The 19,343-nt window shown below is 43.4% G+C and overlaps 1 protein-coding gene across 1 annotated transcript; it reads right to left on the bottom strand.

Annotated features, from left to right (window-relative positions):
* Positions 1-1,431: 1,431 nt before the first annotated feature.
* On the bottom strand, positions 1,432-6,059 carry LOC120106215 (nascent polypeptide-associated complex subunit alpha-like protein 1). Its single transcript, XM_039119148.1, has 4 exons — positions 5,891-6,059; positions 3,749-3,830; positions 2,259-2,389; positions 1,432-2,162 (listed from the first exon to the last, which is right to left on the bottom strand). Exons 1-4 carry the CDS (start codon positions 5,948-5,950, stop codon positions 1,830-1,832), a joined length of 606 nt encoding a protein of 201 aa, XP_038975076.1. The 5' UTR covers positions 5,951-6,059; the 3' UTR covers positions 1,432-1,829.
* Between the last annotated feature and the right edge of the window lie 13,284 nt (positions 6,060-19,343).

The following is a 19,343-nucleotide window of genomic DNA, read 5'->3' as shown; positions in this document are numbered from 1 at the left end:
AGGAGGAGCAGCGGAAGAGGAGGGACACGGTGGAGAAGGGTGAGGAGGGATGGAGAAAAAGGAGAGGAAGAGGCGTCGTTAATTGGGGGACCAACGTATGCTCCTCCCAGCACAAGAGCTCGAGCCAAGCCCGAGCAGCACAAGAGTCACGTCCCATGTCCAGCACAAGAGTCACGTCCCAGATCTGGGACACCGCTGGCCAAGAGAGGTACATCCTCCCAAACTCTAGACTTCCGATGCAGTTCTCGTTCTCTTCTATTCTCAAATCTGTTCCCATTTTGTCTTCTTTGGTGTGGAACTCCTTAGATCTAGTAATAGCATCTTGTTTCTCGTTGACGTTTGAGTTTGAATTTATATGGTCGTGTTTAGTGTTTGAGTCGAGACTTTGGGGGCAGCTTCTGGATCCGACGATCCCTAGATCCCGGTGGGGACGTTGGCTCCCCGTCGGGGTAGGGAGGAGGTGGTGTCGGCGGGTAAGCCTGTTAACGAGCCGAGCCGGAGCCTGAGCCTTTGCTTTGCCAAGCAAGCTCAAGCTCGAGCCCAATACAGAGCTCGGTATCAAGTCCGAGTCCGAGCTCGAGCCTGAGATTCTGTGAAATGAGTCGAGCCCAAGCCTCCCATGACTCAGCTCGTTAACAGGCCTATTTTTTAGTTATCAAAAAAAAAAAAAAATTCAAGGACAATCCAGAATTTCTGCTGACTGACCAGCAATGGACCTATAAACAGCAAATCACATTATTGGGCAACTCCATCCACTGTAGGGTTTCATGTCTTTCTTTTTGTGCATACCAATCCGAGTTAGATCAATGAGGATGGTGTGATCTGACATCTCCATTGTTAGTTTCCCCATCCCAAGACTCCTTCGCCTATCTTCCAGCCTAAATGAAAACAAAAAACTGGAAACTGGAAGAGATGCCGAACCGCCCCTTACCCAGTTCCAATTTTCTTTTCCTTAGCCAGTTCCAATCTTCTTTTCCTTTTCTCTTTTGCGTACGGAGCCACTTTCAATGCCAGCTTATTCCGTAGTCTCAGCTGCTCAAATGTATGACGTACTTGTCCGTTTATTAGCAAGTAGATTGAATTAAACAGCCAGTTTCAAGATACCTGGTAATAAGGTCACTCGATTACCTGTGATGCTTCAGTTCAGGTACAGTTTTTTATCCAATTACACTTTGGCCAACAGAGTCTGTTTCTCTACCGATTACTCTTTTAGACTGTCGTTAGGTTGGACGTTATAGATGGGAACTGCTTGCTAATATTGCACAAAAATTGGGACCATTGCAACTACTTGTACTGAAAATATAAGCATACGGTTTGGCACCTCACAAATAGTCCACAGGAACGCTAACACTTTTCAAGCAAAGTACAAGCTAAAACTAGTCTTAATCCAGATACTGAAAACTTGAATGGTGTCACATGCAATCTGATATGGAAATCCATAACATAGGAACAGCAGAAATAAAATTCATATGCCCTGTGGGACGAAATGGAAAATCCAGGGGTGTTACAAGACAGACTAGCAGACTGGGTTAAAAAAAATATATCACTTCTGTTTTCACCAGTGCCAGCCTACCAAGATCCTGGCTCTGATCTTTATACTGAAATTGAATGGGATCCCATGCAGCAACATCCTCCGACAGCAAGCGTATGTACCGGGGCAAAAATTAAAAATAAAAGCACCATTACTTACTACTCATACAACACGATAGTCCGTATGACTAACAGTTTAAGCAGCAAAGACAGGCAAAGAATTCGGCCCACAGACCGCACGGAAAACACAAAAAATCTAGCCACTATTGAAAGACAAACAACTCTCCAGAGATCTCGCATCAGTTAGTTAACTCCATGATTGCAGTAACGATGTCCCCATCTGCAGCTTTGAGTGCCTTGACAGCCTTGGATCTTGAAACTCCAGCCTGTGTCATAACCAGTTCGATGTCCTTAGGCTCAACCCCAGTCTCATCAACTTCTTCATCGTCCTGGGCCATGGCAGATGTCTCAGGCTTCGAGATCACATGGCTCAGATCAGGTGCCTTAAACTGTTCAGCAGCCTGGGTCTGCAGCTGCGAGCTCAGGTCCTCAATCTTTGCCTCCCCGAAGATAACATAGGTGTCTGAGGTTGGACTTTTAAAAACATCTGGCTTCGAAATGACAAATAATATCTGAAAGTATAATAAAAAAAAGAGGTCAAATTAAAAACAGATGTTGCAAATAAATGATGTGGGCAATAATGATGAGATAGGGAGTGGGGAGTTCACATTCTTGCTCTTCTTTATGGTGACACGACTGACACCAGGAATAGGTTTCATCCCAAGCTTCAACATGGCTTTCCGGCTCTTCTTCTCACTTCTGCTCTGCTTTGATCTTCCACTAGCATCACCTGCTTGTCCTGCACATTAGTTATAATCAGTAAAATGACAACCGTCTATAAGCGAGATTTAAGGACAAGCAGAGGTGGTGGAAGACTTAGGTATCTGGGGTACATTGTTATAGAAAATGAGATCATAACATCAAGTACAAAACAGCAAACAGGTTATGCAGTTGCTAATTATTTGGCCAGAACTGTATAAACGAAAAAGGCTTGCAACCAGGACCGCATTGCCGTACGAGTGCGGCATCACTGCATGCATGCATGAAAAAAGTTGGGGGATGCTTCGGTGAGGGAAGTTTAGCACATAAATAGGCTATTTAGGGCCTGCAGATGCATAATTTGGAACTTAGGAGTTATTCTCCCACATTAAAGAAAGACTTCTTGGGGGATGGCGGCTGGTAGGTTAGTATTTTTCCTCTTCCTTTTCATTTATTTTATTTGAATATGCCATTGAGTTTTGAATGAAATTTGAAATATATCTTGTCTTTTCTATTTCCTTCCAATAAGGTGTCTCACTCAGACTAAGTATACTTGTAGCAGGGCTGATTAGCTATTCCATGATTGGAAGAAGGAGCCAGCTCTACCAAATTTCAGAATGAGTAATTTTCAAATAATATAATTAATAAGATAACCTAACCATTCTGTTCCACCCTTTTCCCCTACCAGAGACCTCCAGGTCTATCCAACTTTCTTCCCTATTCCTCTAATTTTTTCTGCTCTTATATCAAATCTGATTACATATCTGACTAGGATTTTGCCCAATATCACCTGACACACTCAAAATCATCCGTCAAAACCATGCATTGCAACTAGTGCTAATTCGTAGAAGGCCTCACCCTAGACTTCCTAGTTGCCTTCTTTTCCACTCAGTTACTTTGAGCCATTTCATCAAACCTGTTAACAGAAATGTGTTTAAATAGCATATAAAAAGGTCCAACAGGTGCAGGCAAAAGGCAGCAAATATATGTTGGTAAAGTGCAACTAAAATATGTCATATGAAGCACTTCAGAAGGGAAAACAGATGAGTCTTATTGTTGACTTGTCTTGAGGTGTCATGATTAAGATATCAAACAATGAAGAAGCCCGTTAATTTCTTATTTTAATTTTCAAAAAGAGAAGAATGAAGCTCTGTCATTCATAGACTCTACAATTTTCAAGGCACTATTTTTCTTCAACTAAGCAAATGAGTAGGTTACTAAGCTTGTTGAAGTGATATCATTTTTTCATGCTTCAAAACTGCAAAATGTATCTCACTGCTGTGAAATGTATAAGATCTTACAGGGGCTTTTCCTACTTCAAGTTTGGGCTTATGGGTTTCTGATAAATTGAATGCAAAAGGTTTCAAGACTGAGGTATACAGAAAAAGGTTTGAGTTACCTTCAGCGTCATCCTCATCTTTGTCATCATCGTCCTCATCATCTTCATCGTCATCCTCATCTTCAACCACGGGCTCATCATGCTATATAGAGAATTCATATAAAAACTTGACTACACTAAAGTATATAAAAATCAATAAAAAGATAGGACAATAGAGACAATATCTTTGACATCGGTCTAGCTGAAAGAAAAATTGAATACAATAATAATGAGCATATTCATGTCAGTATATGTAGGGAATACAATGAATAAGTCCTCTCTTCCAAAGTACACAGGATCATGGAATGCTAAGGCACACATAGCATCATGCATCAAGTTGTGCACATTAACATGGCTATGCATGATTTACTAAGTTACTGACAGAGAGGAAGGAGAAGAGGGTGGATATCAAGAGCTAAATGTTAACCTTCATCACTCTTCTGACCATTATCACATTAGTTCCCAAAGGGAAGCAACATGCAAAATATCATATATAAAGATGACAAAATTAAAGAATGTCAAGAAGGCACTATCATGTTTGTTCTTGCTTTTTAACTGAAGAAATTATTGGTTCAGATGTTTGGGCATCGCTTCAAAGTACACTTCCACAGTTCCACCAGCCTGACACTGCAAAGATTAATGCTTCCAACATGGAAATGGCTTATCTTCATCCCCTTTGCTTTGTGATGCATTTCGCATAAAAGCAGTTTTTTGCAAGTTTCTATAAGCAAGCGAATTCCTTAGGTAAATTTCTACAATTAAAGAAAAGTGAACACGCATCCAGAATAACTCACCATCCAGTAGGACAAGTCAAAGGGAGCAACATTCAGACCAAAAATTTTACTGTGCCTCTAATCCTTTTATTGCCTTGGATCATTCAATAAAATAACCAAGAAGCTATCCTTAAAAATGTATTATTTGCATAGCTACTAGCTCTCTTTTACTAAACTAGGTGGGGGCTGCCAGCAAGTGTAGACATGAAAATATAAAAAGGGGCAATACCATCATCAATATCACTAGTTTCCAAAACTTTAGAACCATTTGATCATTAGAAGGAACCCTCACAATCAAAGGATCATATGATTCCACTCATGCAATTGACTCACTTCAACTTATATGACCAAGATCTGTTTGCAATGATGATGACAAATTTAAGAAAAAGGAACACCATCTCATACCATTTATGATGATGCCACAGTACATTTCATATGAAATTAGCAATGATAATATGGAAATTTCAACAATAACCTCATATGACACCAGAAGATCTGAGTCACCACTTGGATGGCATGCATGTGTTAGAAATTTTACTCTCCATTCCCAGATGCTTCAAACCTCCAGTTTAGCTTGACATCTAAAACTGCTACTGCATAGTACAAACTCCGCATAATTGTGTTTAACATCTAAATCCTTTACTGTTCTTTTCTCCGAGATACCAACACCAAGTTCACTTCAGATGTATTAGACAATTCTGAACAGGCTATACCGTAGCAATTTCCTGCAAAACTCCCTATGAATTCCTCTTCCTATAAGAACCAATCCCAAGAACTGGCACCTCTTTAATTTATAATGGAGTAAACCCAACCATCAAATAAGCGGACCATGTTAATTTTGGCATTTAACATTGTCATCTGCAGACGTCTCCGCTCTTTTGCCACATCTAGTTCTAACTCAAAGTACTTAGCACGAGATAGTGTGGTTCTATATCTCTTCCAATACTGCTATTTGGATATTGTGCAAAGCTCCTACTTTTCTTAATTTATTTAATGATTGGACATGATCTCAAATTGCTTGAGGTGCATATATTATCAATCTACCATTAAAAAATTGCAAGGTGATAGTAAGCTTATATATGCGTCAAGGGAGATCGTGAGCAACATACAAAAAGGAAAATTTCCAAATTAAAATTCTAGCAAAACCTCATTATGATTATAGATAGATATCCCATAGAGACAATATTCCAAGCAATAATAAAAGAGAACGGGGCAAAGATCGGATTGATAAGAAAGAAAAGGGCCAACTTTTGGATTTTTAAGGTTGCGGGGATTAAATCTTACATCCATTCAGCACCAAAAGCAAAAGAGAGGAGAAATACAAGATAACTGATTCAAATCGAGAAGGGTGAAGAGCTGAGAGGAACGGAGACGAGATGGAGAGGCTTACGTCGATCTTCTGCTGCTCGAGGTGAGCGGCGAGGAGCTCCTCTTGCGTCTGGGCGGTCATGGCGATGGGATCGGAGGAGAGAGTGGAGAGGGCGCCGCTCAATGAAAACCCTAGGCAAAAACCCCAAGCCCCAACAGAGACGAGGGCGAACGCAAGATCGAAGCGTTTATATAGCCTCCTCGGCTGCGCTGAAATTACCAAGTTGCCACTGCTCCTTTGTTGTAAGTTTTGTACTGGTGGGTGGATCTGAACTCAAATGGCCCATGGTCATTGATCATTGCATGATGAGCATGGTATATTCAAGATGATGTTCATTTAATGAATGGGCGTGATTCTATGGATCAAAATTGTTTGTTACACATATTTTTATATAAGTGGTTAGTCTTTTCATATTATTCACAATAGAGATGGGTTGTACTTATTGCAGAAAAAAAGATTTACCTTGGCGAGGCTCGAAGCTTTGAGATCTGTGCAGAGATGATCTAATGATTGATATCATAAAAAAGAGATCAATCATTCTTTTGTGTAAAAGATATAACTCAAACCCATGTAGGGTGTATTTAAGTAAAGAAGAATATACTATCGTTGAATAAATATGATCCTATTGATCAAAATTGTTTGTTATGTGTACCATTATTTAAGTGGATCATCTTTTTCTATCTAGTGAAAAAAAAGTATATTATCATATTACTTTGCAAATGCTAGAAGTTTGGTGTGAAATAGAAGTTGCTTGTTGACTCTTGAAAAGCCTTCAATTCATCATCGATCAACCCTAACGACGACTCCATAGTTGCCATCAAGTGCTAAATGGCCTAGTCCATTTGGTAGACTAGGATGAGGAAGCTTAGAAGCATTTTGCTCTCATATATCCAGACAGCAAGCAAAGTGATCATGCCTTCTCATTAACTTTATCATGCTGGAAAAAATCTTACACCCATTACTCGCTTTTGGTGGATGGCCTTGACTTGATTAGGCTATCTTGTTTACTAACCAAACACGACCTATAGTATGGATAGGTCAAGATCAACTTTGATGATTCCCTTCAAGATAACTATAAAAGTTGGCTTGCTTCATTTTCATTGGCCATCTAAATGAATTGTTGGAGCAAATTACACCTCCTTAGGGAGGGATGTCAACTATCCAATAGACCCAAAACTAAGAGGATTTGAAAGCAAAACCATCGACTCTAATACCATGTTAACTAACCGGCCCTTTGAGTACACATGTGCAGACCAGATCGAGCATATCAAACACATGAAAGGACAAATGAATTATAACAATAATTGAAATAAGATAAGATAATAACTTAGTTAATTAAATAAGTATTTAGCATGGAGGGGGACCCACACTCACTACCTCCATCTAACTTGCACTCTTATACCATGTTAAATAACTAATTAATCCATCTCTATTATGGTTGCAAGGCGCTCCTGCCTCTCTCACATGATGCATATCTCCTTTTTAATATGCCATACATATAAAGAGGCTCATAATTGCACTGCTTTGTTAGCCGAAGGAGAAATTGTCCATGCGGATAAGTACAACTACATGGGTAGTTTTTTGCATTAGGTTTGATAGACTTGGTTATGGATGATTTGGTTCAAATAGATAGATAAATTCGGAGGAACTTTTCACATATGTTATGAAAGATTCGACACAGATCTGACCCAAGATAAGCATACCTTGATTTATCATAGCATGCTCATATTATAAACGGGCGGACCTGATTCATTTGTTTATTAAATGGATTAGTTTACCTTGTAGTTTTTACTTACCCAACCCAATTCAACCTGTTAAATAATTCGATTGTCTTGACATGATTAAGATCCAATTTATGTAACATGAATCTAACATATAGGCCAATTAATGTTCATGTCAAATCTGATGAATAGGATAAGAGATCATACATGTTGGTTGTCTTGATTATCTAATAAATAGGTTGGGTCCATATTTTAAATTCTGACCCATGCAATGGATAAGAAAGTTCAACACAAACTAGATCCAACGCCTCTCATTGCCACTCCTATTTCATGCAACAGGCTTGCAACCCCTTCACCCATAACACACCCATGGAGCTCACTCTCTCTCTCTCAATACAGCTAGATAGAGTCACTCAGATAGAGCCCCATGAGCTCATCTTAAGTCCATTCAAAGCATGTTCTTGGCCAGTGTTTCTTTTTACATAGCTAATATTTATTAATAAGAGATTTATAGTTAGAGATGGACACTTATAATCACGAATAATCATGACATATGATAGGTCCCGATCAGAGGAAAAGGAAGGCGGACGTAGAGAGATGGATGGGAACACAAGGCTAAATTTAATGTAGGTCTCTCTTCGGGTGAGAGCAACCACAAAACACTAGATACTAAAACAATTCATGCAATAATAAAATACTCCCCCTCCCTACACTCTCATTTATTTCCCCCTGCCATAGCTCTTGACAACTGACGTTCCGAAAAGGCCGCCTGTCCCGTCGAAGAGTTGAGGAAATTAACTCCCAGCCTCTACGTAGTGGCCGAGTGCATGGTTACTGTTCGCCTTCGTCTTCGCAACGGATCCTTCTGTTCGGTGAGCTATTCCTTCTCCATCGTGGCCCGCTCTTGCACGTGCTCCCTTCCCATGCGGTGTTGCTCCTTCGTGGACGCTTCCGGTGTTGCTTCCAGCGTGGGGACGTGGGAGAAGGCCCCCAGATAGCGGGGGTTCGGTCTTCGGGTCCGTTGGGGTCGGGTACGCCCGATGCACCCATCATCTCTTCCCCCTTCAACAACAACCTTGTCCTCAAGGTTTGTTCCAGGGTATCGCTCCTTCAACAGCTTGTATTCTTCCCAGGTAGCGTCTTCTTCGGGCAAGGAACGCCACTGCACTAGGACCTCGTCGATGAGCTTTCCTCCTTTCTTAACCCATCGATAGTTTTTGATGGATGCCGGCTCCAACATCGGATGGCCATCTTCTTGGATAGGCGGAGGATCTGTGCATGGGCTTTGCCCATTTCCTATCTTCCGTTTAAGAAGAGAAACATGAAACACAGAATGGACCTTCGCGTTCTCAGGCAGCTCTAGTCGATAGGCTACTGGCCCGATGCGTTCGAGGATGCGATAGGGTCCGAAGTACTTCTGGGCGAGCTTTTGGTGAGCTCGCCGGAAGATCGTTTGTTGTCTGTACGGTGGAAGTTTCAGGAATACCCAGTCTCCTACAGTGAGGGTAACTTTCCTCCTCTTTTTGTCTGCCTGCTGCTTCATTCTTTCTTTTTTTTTTTTTTTTTGCTAAAGAAAAGGGGTAGGGGGGAGGAAGGGACAAGCCCACCCCCGCGTAGCAGCCCTTACTGGGCCCCCGCCCCGCCAGGAGAATGTTCGATGCGGGCAGAAATGGCCGTGTGTTGGGCACCCCGACCGGTTTTACTCATACCCTCCCCACCCGTGGGCCCGGCTCAGTTACTCCTTTGAGCTCTGGCTCGAGTCCCACGTGTGAGTACGTCACACCCGGCACCACCCCGGCTACTAGCGGTTCAAGAGCGGTCCTACACCACAAGTCCAAGCAGTGGCCAAAGTAGTGAGCTTCGGTCCACAATTTAATCGTCGCCGCAGCGATTCGAACTTGGGACCTTGTGGTTAGAATTGCTGCCCAGTACCACTAGGCTACCACCTTGGTGGCGCTGCTTCATTCTTTCTTGTGTCCGTTCCAGGTTGCTCTTTAGCTCCTTCAGCAGTTGGTCTCGGTTGGCTAGGGCTCGATCAACCTCTTCTACTGCAGACAGGCCTTCCATGTACCTTACGATTGTGGGGGGATCTCTTCCATATAATGCCTGGAATGGGGTTGTGCCGGTGGAGGAATGGAACGTTGTGTTGTACCAGTACTCTGCCCATGCTAAATTCTGTTCCCAGTTCTTCGGATATTGGCTGCACAAACACCTGAGGTATTGTTCGACACACCGGTTGACAACCTCAGTTTGGCCGTCCGATTGAGGGTGGTATGCCGTGCTCATACGGAGCAAGGTTCCCTGAAGTTTGAAGAATTCTCGCCAAAAGTTACTTACGAACACCGGATCCCGATCGCTCACAATTGATCTCGGCATCCCATGCAGTCGAGCTACTTGACATACAAAGAGTTCAGCCACTCCTCGTGCTGTGTAAGGGTGGGAAAGTGGCAAGAAGTGTGCATACTTGGTGAGGCGATCGACAATAACCATTATGACGTTCTTTCCTTTGGAATATGGTAGTCCTTCGATGAAATCCATAGAGATGTCCTCCCAAACTTGGGTTGGTATCGGTAGAGGTTGGAGTAGCCCGGCTGGTACTTGAGCATCGTATTTGTGCTGTTGGCAAACAACACGCTCAGCCACGAACCTTTGTATGTCCTTCTTCATGGATTTCCAGTAGAAAGCTTGTGAAACTCGTTTGAGGGTCCGAAGAGCTCCGGAGTGGCCACCGACTTTTGTGTTGTGGTATTCGGCCATTATCCGTTCACTGAGTGGTGATCTGGGGGGAATTAGAACCCGGCCTTTATAATATAAAATGCCTTCCTTGGACTGATAGTTCTTCATGCGATCAGGCGTTGCTCCCATCTGATGTCTCTTCTGCTGTAGGTAAGGATCTTCACAGCTGGCGACTCGAATCTCTTCCCATATCTCGAATAATGGTCGACTTAGACCATGGAGTGTGGCCTCTTCAGGAAGACGAGACAAAGCATCGGCAGCCGAGTTTTCTTTACCCGGTTTGTAGATGATTTCATATTCATATCCTAGTAGCTTTGCCACCCATTTCTGCTGCTCCGGCGTGCTCACGCGCTGCTCCAGAAAGTATCGTAGACTCTTCTGGTCAGTGCGTATCTGAAACCTTCTTCCCAATAGGTATGGACGCCACATCCGCACAGCTTCCATGATTGCTAACATTTCCTTGGCATATGTGGACCAATCCTTTTTGATTACACTCAACGCCTTGCTCATATACGCAATGGGTCTCCCTCCTTGAGATAGCACGGCTCCCACTCCCTTCTCAGAAGCGTCGGTTTCAATCACAAAGGTCTCTGAAAAGTTGGGAATGGCTAGTACGGGAGTGGTCGTCATGGCTTGCTTGAGGTGAAGAAATGCCTGTTCGGCTTGTAGATTCCACTGAAACTGCCCCTTCCTCAGCAGACTGGTCAGTGGGGCTGCGATGAGGCCATAACTTTTGACGAACTTGCGATAATACCCTGTCAATCCGAGGAATCCCCTCAACTCCATCACCGTCGTGGGTCGAGGCCAGTCTTGCATCGCCTGTATTTTTGTGGCATCCACCTGCACTCCCCCAGCCGAAACTAGATGACCGAGATATTCAACCTGTTGTTGTCCAAACAGACACTTGGAGGGCTGCAAGTAGAAGCGATGGTCGGAGAGGATCTTCAGAGTAATATTGAGGTGAAAAAGGTGGAGCTCCCAAGTGGTACTATATACCAGGATGTCATCAAAAAATACTAGGATGAACTTGCGCAGGTGCTCCCGAAAGATGGAGTTCATGGCTGCTTGAAACGTCGAAGGGGCGTTGCACAGCCCGAAGGGCATCACCAAATACTCGAAATGGCCATGATGTGTGCAAAATGCAGTCTTATGGACGTCTTCGAGGTGGATTCTAATTTGGTGTTATCCAGCCCGAAGATCCAGCTTTGTGAAGAAGCGAGCTCCATGTAGTTCGTCCAGCATGTCGTCGACGGTAGGGATAGGAAATCTATCCTTGATGGTCACCGCGTTGAGAGCCCTATAGTCTGTGCAGAATCGCCAGGTGCCATCCTTCTTCTTTACTAGTAGGACAGGAGATGAAAAAGGGCTATGGCTTTCCCTAACCATCCCACATTCCAGCATTTCTGCTACCTGGCGCTCAATCTCGTTTTTCTGATAGTAGGCATAACGGTAGGGACGAACATTGACAGCTGACGCTTCAGCTTGTAGGGGAATACGATGGACAAAAGATCGCTCCGGCGGTAGCCCTCGGGGTTCTTGGAAGAGCGAGGAGTACCTTCTCAGTAGTCTTTGAAGATCTTGGGGCAGCTCTCTCCTTTCAGCCTCTAGGTGATGTTCCCCAGAGCCTTTAACCATGATGGCAAAAAGCTGGGCTTTCCCTTTGATCTCTCGTTGCATTTCTTGGGATTCCCTAGCTCTGGCGGTTTCTGACGGCTGCCCAATTAGTCTGCACTCCTGGCCGTCTCTCCAGAACTTCATGGTCATCTGCTTCCAGTCGCAGACCACGGGACCAAGCTCTTCTAGCCACTGTACACCAAGGACAGCGTCCAGCCCGACAAGCGGCAGTGTATAAAAGTTTACAGAGAACCTTTTTCCTTGCAGCTCGACCTCCACTGACCGGAACATCTCCCGACACTGGAGGATTTCCCCGTTTGCCACCCGAACTCCAAACTGGACGGTGGCGTCAAGGGGCAGTTGGAGTTGCTGGGCAATGCGGTCACTCACAAAGTTATGAGTTGATCCACTGTCGATGAGAATCGTCAAGGGTTGTCCCTGGATGCATGCCGTTACTCGCATCGTCCTTGGTCCGTTCCATCCAGAGAGAGCATGTAGGGAGATAACCGGTTGCGCCTCTCCTTCAGACTGCCCCTCGCCATGAAGGTCGGCCTCGCCGCTGCTTACTCCCTCCATGTCCTCCACGGGATCGGCTTCTATTAGATGAACGTGAGGAGTTTTGCACCGGTGTCCGGGTGTGAACTTCTCGTTGCACTTAAAGCATAGCCCACGTTCCCGTCGTTGTTGCATTTCTTCCCATGAGATACGTCGGATTGGCGTCGGAGCAGGAAACCGCGGTGCAGGCGTAGTCGGGTTTGGTAGTCGCAAAACCCCGGTTGCCCGCAGTGGGGTAATCCGACCAGCTCTCCGCTTCTGCTCTAGCCGCTCCTCTCGCATCCGAGCAATAGTAATAGCTTCGCGCAAGGAGTGAGGTTGCCGCATTCGTACCTCCTTGGCAATGTCTTCCTTGAGTCCTCCCATGAAGGTGCCCAGCAGCGCGTCCGGAGGCCAGCCCCGGACCCGGTTGGCTAGCTTCTCGAACTCCTGCTGGTATTCTCTCACCGTCCCATTTTGCTGGACACGTGAAAGCTTTTCATTGAAGTTGATATATTCATTCGGCCCGAACCGAGCCAACAACTCGCGCTCGAACACCCTCCAGGTGATTACGGCTCCTTCATCTTGATACGTCCGGCGTAACCACTGCCACCAGTGGTTTGCCTCTTCATCCAAGTAAAACGAGGCCGTGGTTACCCGCTTGTTGCCCAGAACTCCTTGGGTATCGAAGTACTGTTCAGCTCGGTTGAGCCAAACAATAGGGTCGTCCCCGGTGAACCGAGAGAAGTCCATTCTGGGGTGGCATAGACTTCCGACGGGCTCCTCTCTTCGGCCGTATCCGCCTTCTCGTGGTGATGGAGGTTGGGACGGCATTGGCTCGAAGGGAGATGGAGTCGGAGCTGAGATCTGGAGATGACGGAGGGCCTCCAACACTTCTGTGATGCGCCCATCCATGCGAGCCTCCATATTGCGTATCTCCTCCTGGATCGTACTCATCTCTGCTTCAAGGTGCTCTATCCGTTCCTTGTTCGTCATCCCCAGGCTCTGATACCAGTGATAGGTCCCGATCAGAGGAAAAGGAAGGCGGACGTAGAGAGATGGATGGGAACACAAGGCTAAATTTAATATAGGTCTCTCTTCGGGTGAGAGCAACCACAAAACACTAGATACTAAAACAATTCATGCAATAATAAAATACTCCCCCTCCCTACACTCTCATTTATTTCCCCCTGCCATAGCTCTTGACAACTGACGTTCCGAAAAGGCCGCCTGTCCCGTCGAAGAGTTGAGGAATTAACTCCCAGCCTCTACGTAGTGGCCGAGTGCATGGTTACTGTTCGCCTTCGTCTTCGCAACAGATCCTTCTGTTCGGTGAGCTATTCCTTCTCCATCGTGGCCCGCTCTTGCACGTGCTCCCTTCCCATGCGGTGTTGCTCCTTCGTGGACGCTTCCGGTGTTGCTTCCAGCGTGGGGACGTGGGAGAAGGCCCCCAGATAGCGGGGGTTCGGTCTTCAGATCTGTTGGGGTCGGGTACGCCCGATGCACCCATCAACATATCATATAAGGTCGAATATTTTCTTGAAGCATCTGACGAGAGTTTGCATTATATATAAATAAAAATATATGATAGAATGGTTACAATTATCTCTACTTCATTTTATGTATAGTGTGTGCCAAGCACCAGTAAAGAGTGGTGATAGGCCTTCAATTTTTTTATAAAAAAATCTAAATAGCAAGGAATCTCTCGAGCAGATATCCCATATTTTCAGCCAAGTCACAGAGGTGATAGCATTTTGGATAAAAGGTATTGCTATTTCACTCTCAACTTTTGTTTTACGTGATATGAAGCTATGTTTCCTTCAACTTCAGTTGCATTCTTTGTTATAGATCAAGTCAGAGCTGAACAACAAAGGTTGAATTATGTCTGGTCTAATCAAGTCAGGTTTTGGGTCCAACCAAGATAGCAAAACCCGAATGTCAATCATGTTCGAGTTTGATTAGGTTGGATCAATTGTGGATTTAATAAGGTAAGATCCATGAGCCATGCCGAAGCTCAGCTTCCACTGGTAACAGCCCCCACTAGGCCCCCTTCCACCAGAAAATGTTTGATGCGGGTAGAAATTTTGCTCATAACCCCACTGGACAGGCGGGGGGCATCCGGTCCCCAACATTTAATCGACGCCCGCGCGTTTCGAACCTAGACTACATCAGTGGAAGCAAAGCCCCATTCTAACTGTGCTACCACCTTAGTGACCAGCTTCCTTTCCTTTCAAACTGACATGAAAACAATGTAATTGGAATAAACGAGAACTCGATTTCCTCACTTTTTCATTCACTTACATCAAAGAGAATGCCCAAGATTACTACTTGTGGTGACACCCCTCATCATCCCAATATTGACATCAAAACAAACACCTTCATAGTATGATTTAAATTTAGGGAGTTGCTTGCTAATTTTAAAATTCGGTCCGGTGAAAGTGGATGAATCCTATCAAAATGAAAAAAGTTGTTCGAGTGAGGCATGTGGGATATTATGTTAAAGGAATGAGTTATGGGTGTTATCATCCTGACATCATGAACTATAAATCTTATAAATCCGAAGTAGCAAATCAGGGACATCAAAGAGCCTTCCTCCTAAAGTGGTTGTATATTTAGGTTTTACGACTATCAAGTTCTACAGTAGCATCCAAACCAAATCTGAAATGCCTAAAGACTGTTAGAAGCACCCATACCAAGCATATAGAAAGCTAGGCCAGTGAAGGTTTTAGACATTTCACCAGGTCTTTTGTAGTTGTTAAATTTAACAGGCAAATTACATGAGCTTAAATTGGCAAATCAATGCTTTCATGTTGACAAGTTACCTCGAGTAAATAGCTCTAATTCATCTACATACAAGCTTTTAACCGTTAAGTTTTTTATTTAACAGTTCTTAGAGTCCCTGACCATCCTCCAAATTGTTAGGAAAACTACACAAGGTTGAGAACAATTGAAACCAACGTTTATGCATGCCTCATTGGTTATGTCATGTCTCAAAGCCATCAAGGTTCCTAACAAGCTACCATATCAATTTGTCAAGTTTCTAAGGGCTAAAACTCTTCTAGAGCTTCTAAGAATCAATAACATGTTGCCGAAGTAGTTGAGCCGAAGAAGAATGGTATATTAGTGAACTGTACAGCCGATGAGAATAATGCCAATAGACAACAAAATCTTATATGCATAGCATCTAACAAGCTTGTGAATTATATATGTATGCTGAGCATTTATGACAACACTACATAACTACCATCTCTGTTATCATGTGACATTTCATTTGACAAATACTTCTAATATAGTTATTTTGTTGTTATAAAATGTCTCACCAAAAAATGGCCAGCAAGAAAGAATTTTTTCGGGTTCCTTGGCCTATAACCAAGATCTACTAATTGCACAGCCGATATGGAACAAAACATATGCATGCATAGATCCTCATGCACTCTCCCGATTGAAGCCCTATTGTTGGGGGTGGAGGGGGCCAAGGACTTAGTCCCACATCGGTTGAGTAGCGGAAAGAATTGTGCCTTAAATGGAGAGGCAAAAATCCCTTCTCTCAGGAGGCGCTTTTGAAGAGCAAAACTGTGAGCGAAGCTTCTACCTGCCCCAAAGCGGACAATACCTCCTGTGGGGATGCATCCCTTTTTTCTGCTCTAACAGATGGTGCGGGGAGCGTGGATCCTCCATGGACCCCGCACGAATCCTTCCCACTCAGGGGGCTAATGTTGGGGATGGAGAGAGCTAGGGACTTAGTCCCACATCGGTTGAGTAGCGAAAAGAATTGTGCCTTAAATGGAGGGGCAAAAACTCCTTCTCTCAGGAGGTGCCTTTTGAAAGGCAAAACTGTGAGGGAGGCTTCTACCTGCCCCAAAGCGGACAATACTTTCTGTGGGGACGCATTCTTTTTTTCTGCTCTAACAGATGGTGCGGTGAGCGTGGACCCCTCCATAACCCCGTAAAATCTTCGGGTCAGCACGAATCCTTCCCACTAGGGGGGCTAGTGTTGGAGAGAAGAAGGGGGGCCCAAACTTAGTCCCACGTCGGTTGAGTAATGAAAAGGATTGTGCCTTATAAAGAGTGATGCGAGATGAATGCGAGGGATTTAAACATAAGGATTAAAATGATGCGGGATGAATGCGAGGGATTTAAACATAAGGATTATCAGTAAGTTATGTTGATTAACTAGCCTAATAGCAGCAGGAAATTCAGTCACATATGGGATAAGAAAACATTAACATGAGCATAGTAATTTCAAGACTAGTTACCCGCATGTACTAATTCATTTAGGACTTAGAAGAATGGACCGTTGTGGTTGAGAAACCACTTGATTAGGACACTTCCTTCAATAAATCAGATCTAGAGTTGAGGTTTACCAAACATTGAACTTCTGGATTTTTTTTGGAGGAGGATCCTTGATCTCACTCTTGAAGGTTGATGATTGGATGACCAAGCTTCATCTTCCGTTGCAACAGGGCCCTTTTGCTATTGGTTTGGAAGGATAATTGACCCAATGACATGGAGTACTTTAAGGACCTGCAAAGAAACAGGGATTAGAACTTTGGCGTGAGAGGGGAATGGAAATCACAAAAGAAAAAGGAGGCGAGAGGAGGTAGGGCAATGGTGGATGTGGTTGTGGCTTTAGGGCCTCACGCCCAACTTGGAATAAGGGCCTCATGATCGGAGTATAGGACAAACTCTAGTGGCAGAAGGTAGTGTCTCCAGTACCTTAGGGCTTTTCCTTTGTCGTCCCTACGAGCCTGTGGAGTGATAGGATTGGGTCTGTGTGATGGGTTTGAACTTGGGTTTGGCCTGCTTCCAGGGTTGCTAATCCTATTGGGTTCAGGTCGTCGAAAAATGGGTCCCCTCTGGAATCGTTCGCAGTCTCTGGCAATCTGGTAGGCTTGGTCTAAATCATGAATTTTCCTTAAGAACAATTTCCTTTGAATGTCCTCCTTAAGACCAGCTCTAAACCTAGATAGGGTTACGGCTTCTGACTCGACTATGTTGCACCTCATAGCGAACTCATCAAATTTGGCAATGTATTCAGATACAGTTTTCCCTCCTTGATTTAATCTTTGCCATTGATCTAGTAACCTCTGTTCGTAGGATAATGGGACGTATTTCTCTCTTAGCTTAATTTTCATCTGTCTCCATGTATTGATAGGTAGTTCTTCTCTTTGCCTAGTGATCCTCTCAATATTTTCCCAGTATAACCTTGCATGTCGTGTCAACCTAAGCTTGGCAAATTTGAATTTTCTTTCTTCCGACATTTCATACCACTCAAAATATTGATCCATGTCATTTTCCCAATCAATGTATACCTTAGGGTCTAGACTTCCTTCGAAGGAGGGTGCATCAAGTCTGATACTCCTAAGGGCTCGTTCATCCTGGTCTACATGATCCTGTTGTGGTCGTCGCTGATTATGTTCAGGAGTAAAAAGGTGGCGATGGGGTTGGGGTATCAATTCAGGTTCCACGCGGGTCTGTTGATTTTCCTCTAGGGTTCCTAGCCTCTCCTCAACTTGATCAAACCTATTGTTCAATTGTTTGAACTGCTCAGTCATAGTCCTTAGGATGGTCTCAAGATTGGGGTCCATGGCTTCAATGGGTTGTGTATGTGATAGGTTGTAGGGTGATCCTGATCTAGTTGTCATACAAGGCTCAAGACAAAACAAAATGACTAGCCTATGCTAGGGTTTGCTAAATCTAAATCAAAGACTTATCTAATCAAAATTGGTTCACCACTTGCCCAGGCCAGTTGGACCAAGAGTTCGTGTAACCGCCATTAACCATACTTAGCTGACACCAACCGCTTAACGAGGCTGGGCAGATAAGATGGTAGCCACGACCCTGATCGGAACTTTTCTAGACAGCAAGGAATTAGCCAAATTCAATTAGCCTAAAGACTCGTTGTGGTTTCTAAGTTAAGTTGGCTAGTTGAGTTTTAAATTAGGCGTAGGTTCTAGATTTATGAGGGTGGTTGTTTTGGGCTAAGGAAAGGTGATGAAATCCTTCCCTTATGTTGCAATTAGAGTGCCCTTAATATGATTTATGATGGATGCAACTATTTTAAATGTCCACACAAGTTGAGATTTAAAATTTCAAATTTCAAATTTCGAATTTAAACTTTTGAATTTTGAATTTCAGATTTGAATTTTAGTTTTCAGCTTTTGAATTTCAAATTTCAAATTTCAAGTTTAAATTTCAAATTTAAATTTTGAATCTCAAATTTTTTTGGTTTCAATTTAAGTTTCCATTTTTAATTTCGAATTTTGAATTTCAAATTTGGATTTCAGATCTAATATTTCAAAATTTCAAGTTTTGAAATTCGAATGCAAAAGTCATATTGGAAATTTCAGATTTGGAAATTTTAGATTTGGAAATTTCAGATTTGGAGCCCAAACCTAGAATTTCAAATTTAACTTTGAAATTGTTAACTTCAAATCCTAAATTTGTGGAGATCAGATCTCAACTTTAATAACTAAAATTCAGAATTAAAATTTGAAATATTCAGATTTAATTCATAAACTTAATAAGGCATGCAAACTAGGATTTTGGCATCAATGGATTTCAGAAAAGTGCAGAAATTTCAGCAAGTGCAGAATTTCAGCATAATCAATGTGCGTGTCCTAATTAACCTTGCTCTGATACCAAAAATGATGCGGGATGAATGCGAGGGATTTAAACATAAGGATTATCAGTAAGTTATGTTGATTAACTAGCCTAATAGCAGCAGGAAATTCAGTCACATATGGGATAAGAAAACATTAACATGAACATAGTAATTTCAAGACTAGTTACCCGCATGTACTAATTCATTTAGGACTTAGAAGAATGGACCGTTGTGGTTGAGAAACCACTTGATTAGGACACTTCCT

This window comes from Phoenix dactylifera, unplaced genomic scaffold, assembly GCF_009389715.1.
Source record: "Phoenix dactylifera cultivar Barhee BC4 unplaced genomic scaffold, palm_55x_up_171113_PBpolish2nd_filt_p 000491F, whole genome shotgun sequence".
Taxonomy (NCBI): domain Eukaryota; kingdom Viridiplantae; phylum Streptophyta; class Magnoliopsida; order Arecales; family Arecaceae; genus Phoenix; species Phoenix dactylifera.
This window is presented reverse-complemented; position numbering and strand designations above follow the sequence as displayed.

What these genes read in the sequence shown, in the direction of transcription:
- LOC120106215 (XM_039119148.1), bottom strand. Translation starts at nt 5,950, where the DNA reads ATGACCGCCCAGACGCAAGAGGAGCTCCTCGCCGCTCACCTCGAGCAG. An exon ending in TCGAGCAGCAGAAGATCGAC is followed by an intron (nt 3,831 to 5,890) that starts GTAAGCCTCTCC and finishes TTCTCTATATAG; the next exon opens with CATGATGAGCCCGTGGTTGA. An exon ending in AGATGAGGATGACGCTGAAG is followed by an intron (nt 2,390 to 3,748) that starts GTAACTCAAACC and finishes ACTAATGTGCAG; the next exon opens with GACAAGCAGGTGATGCTAGT.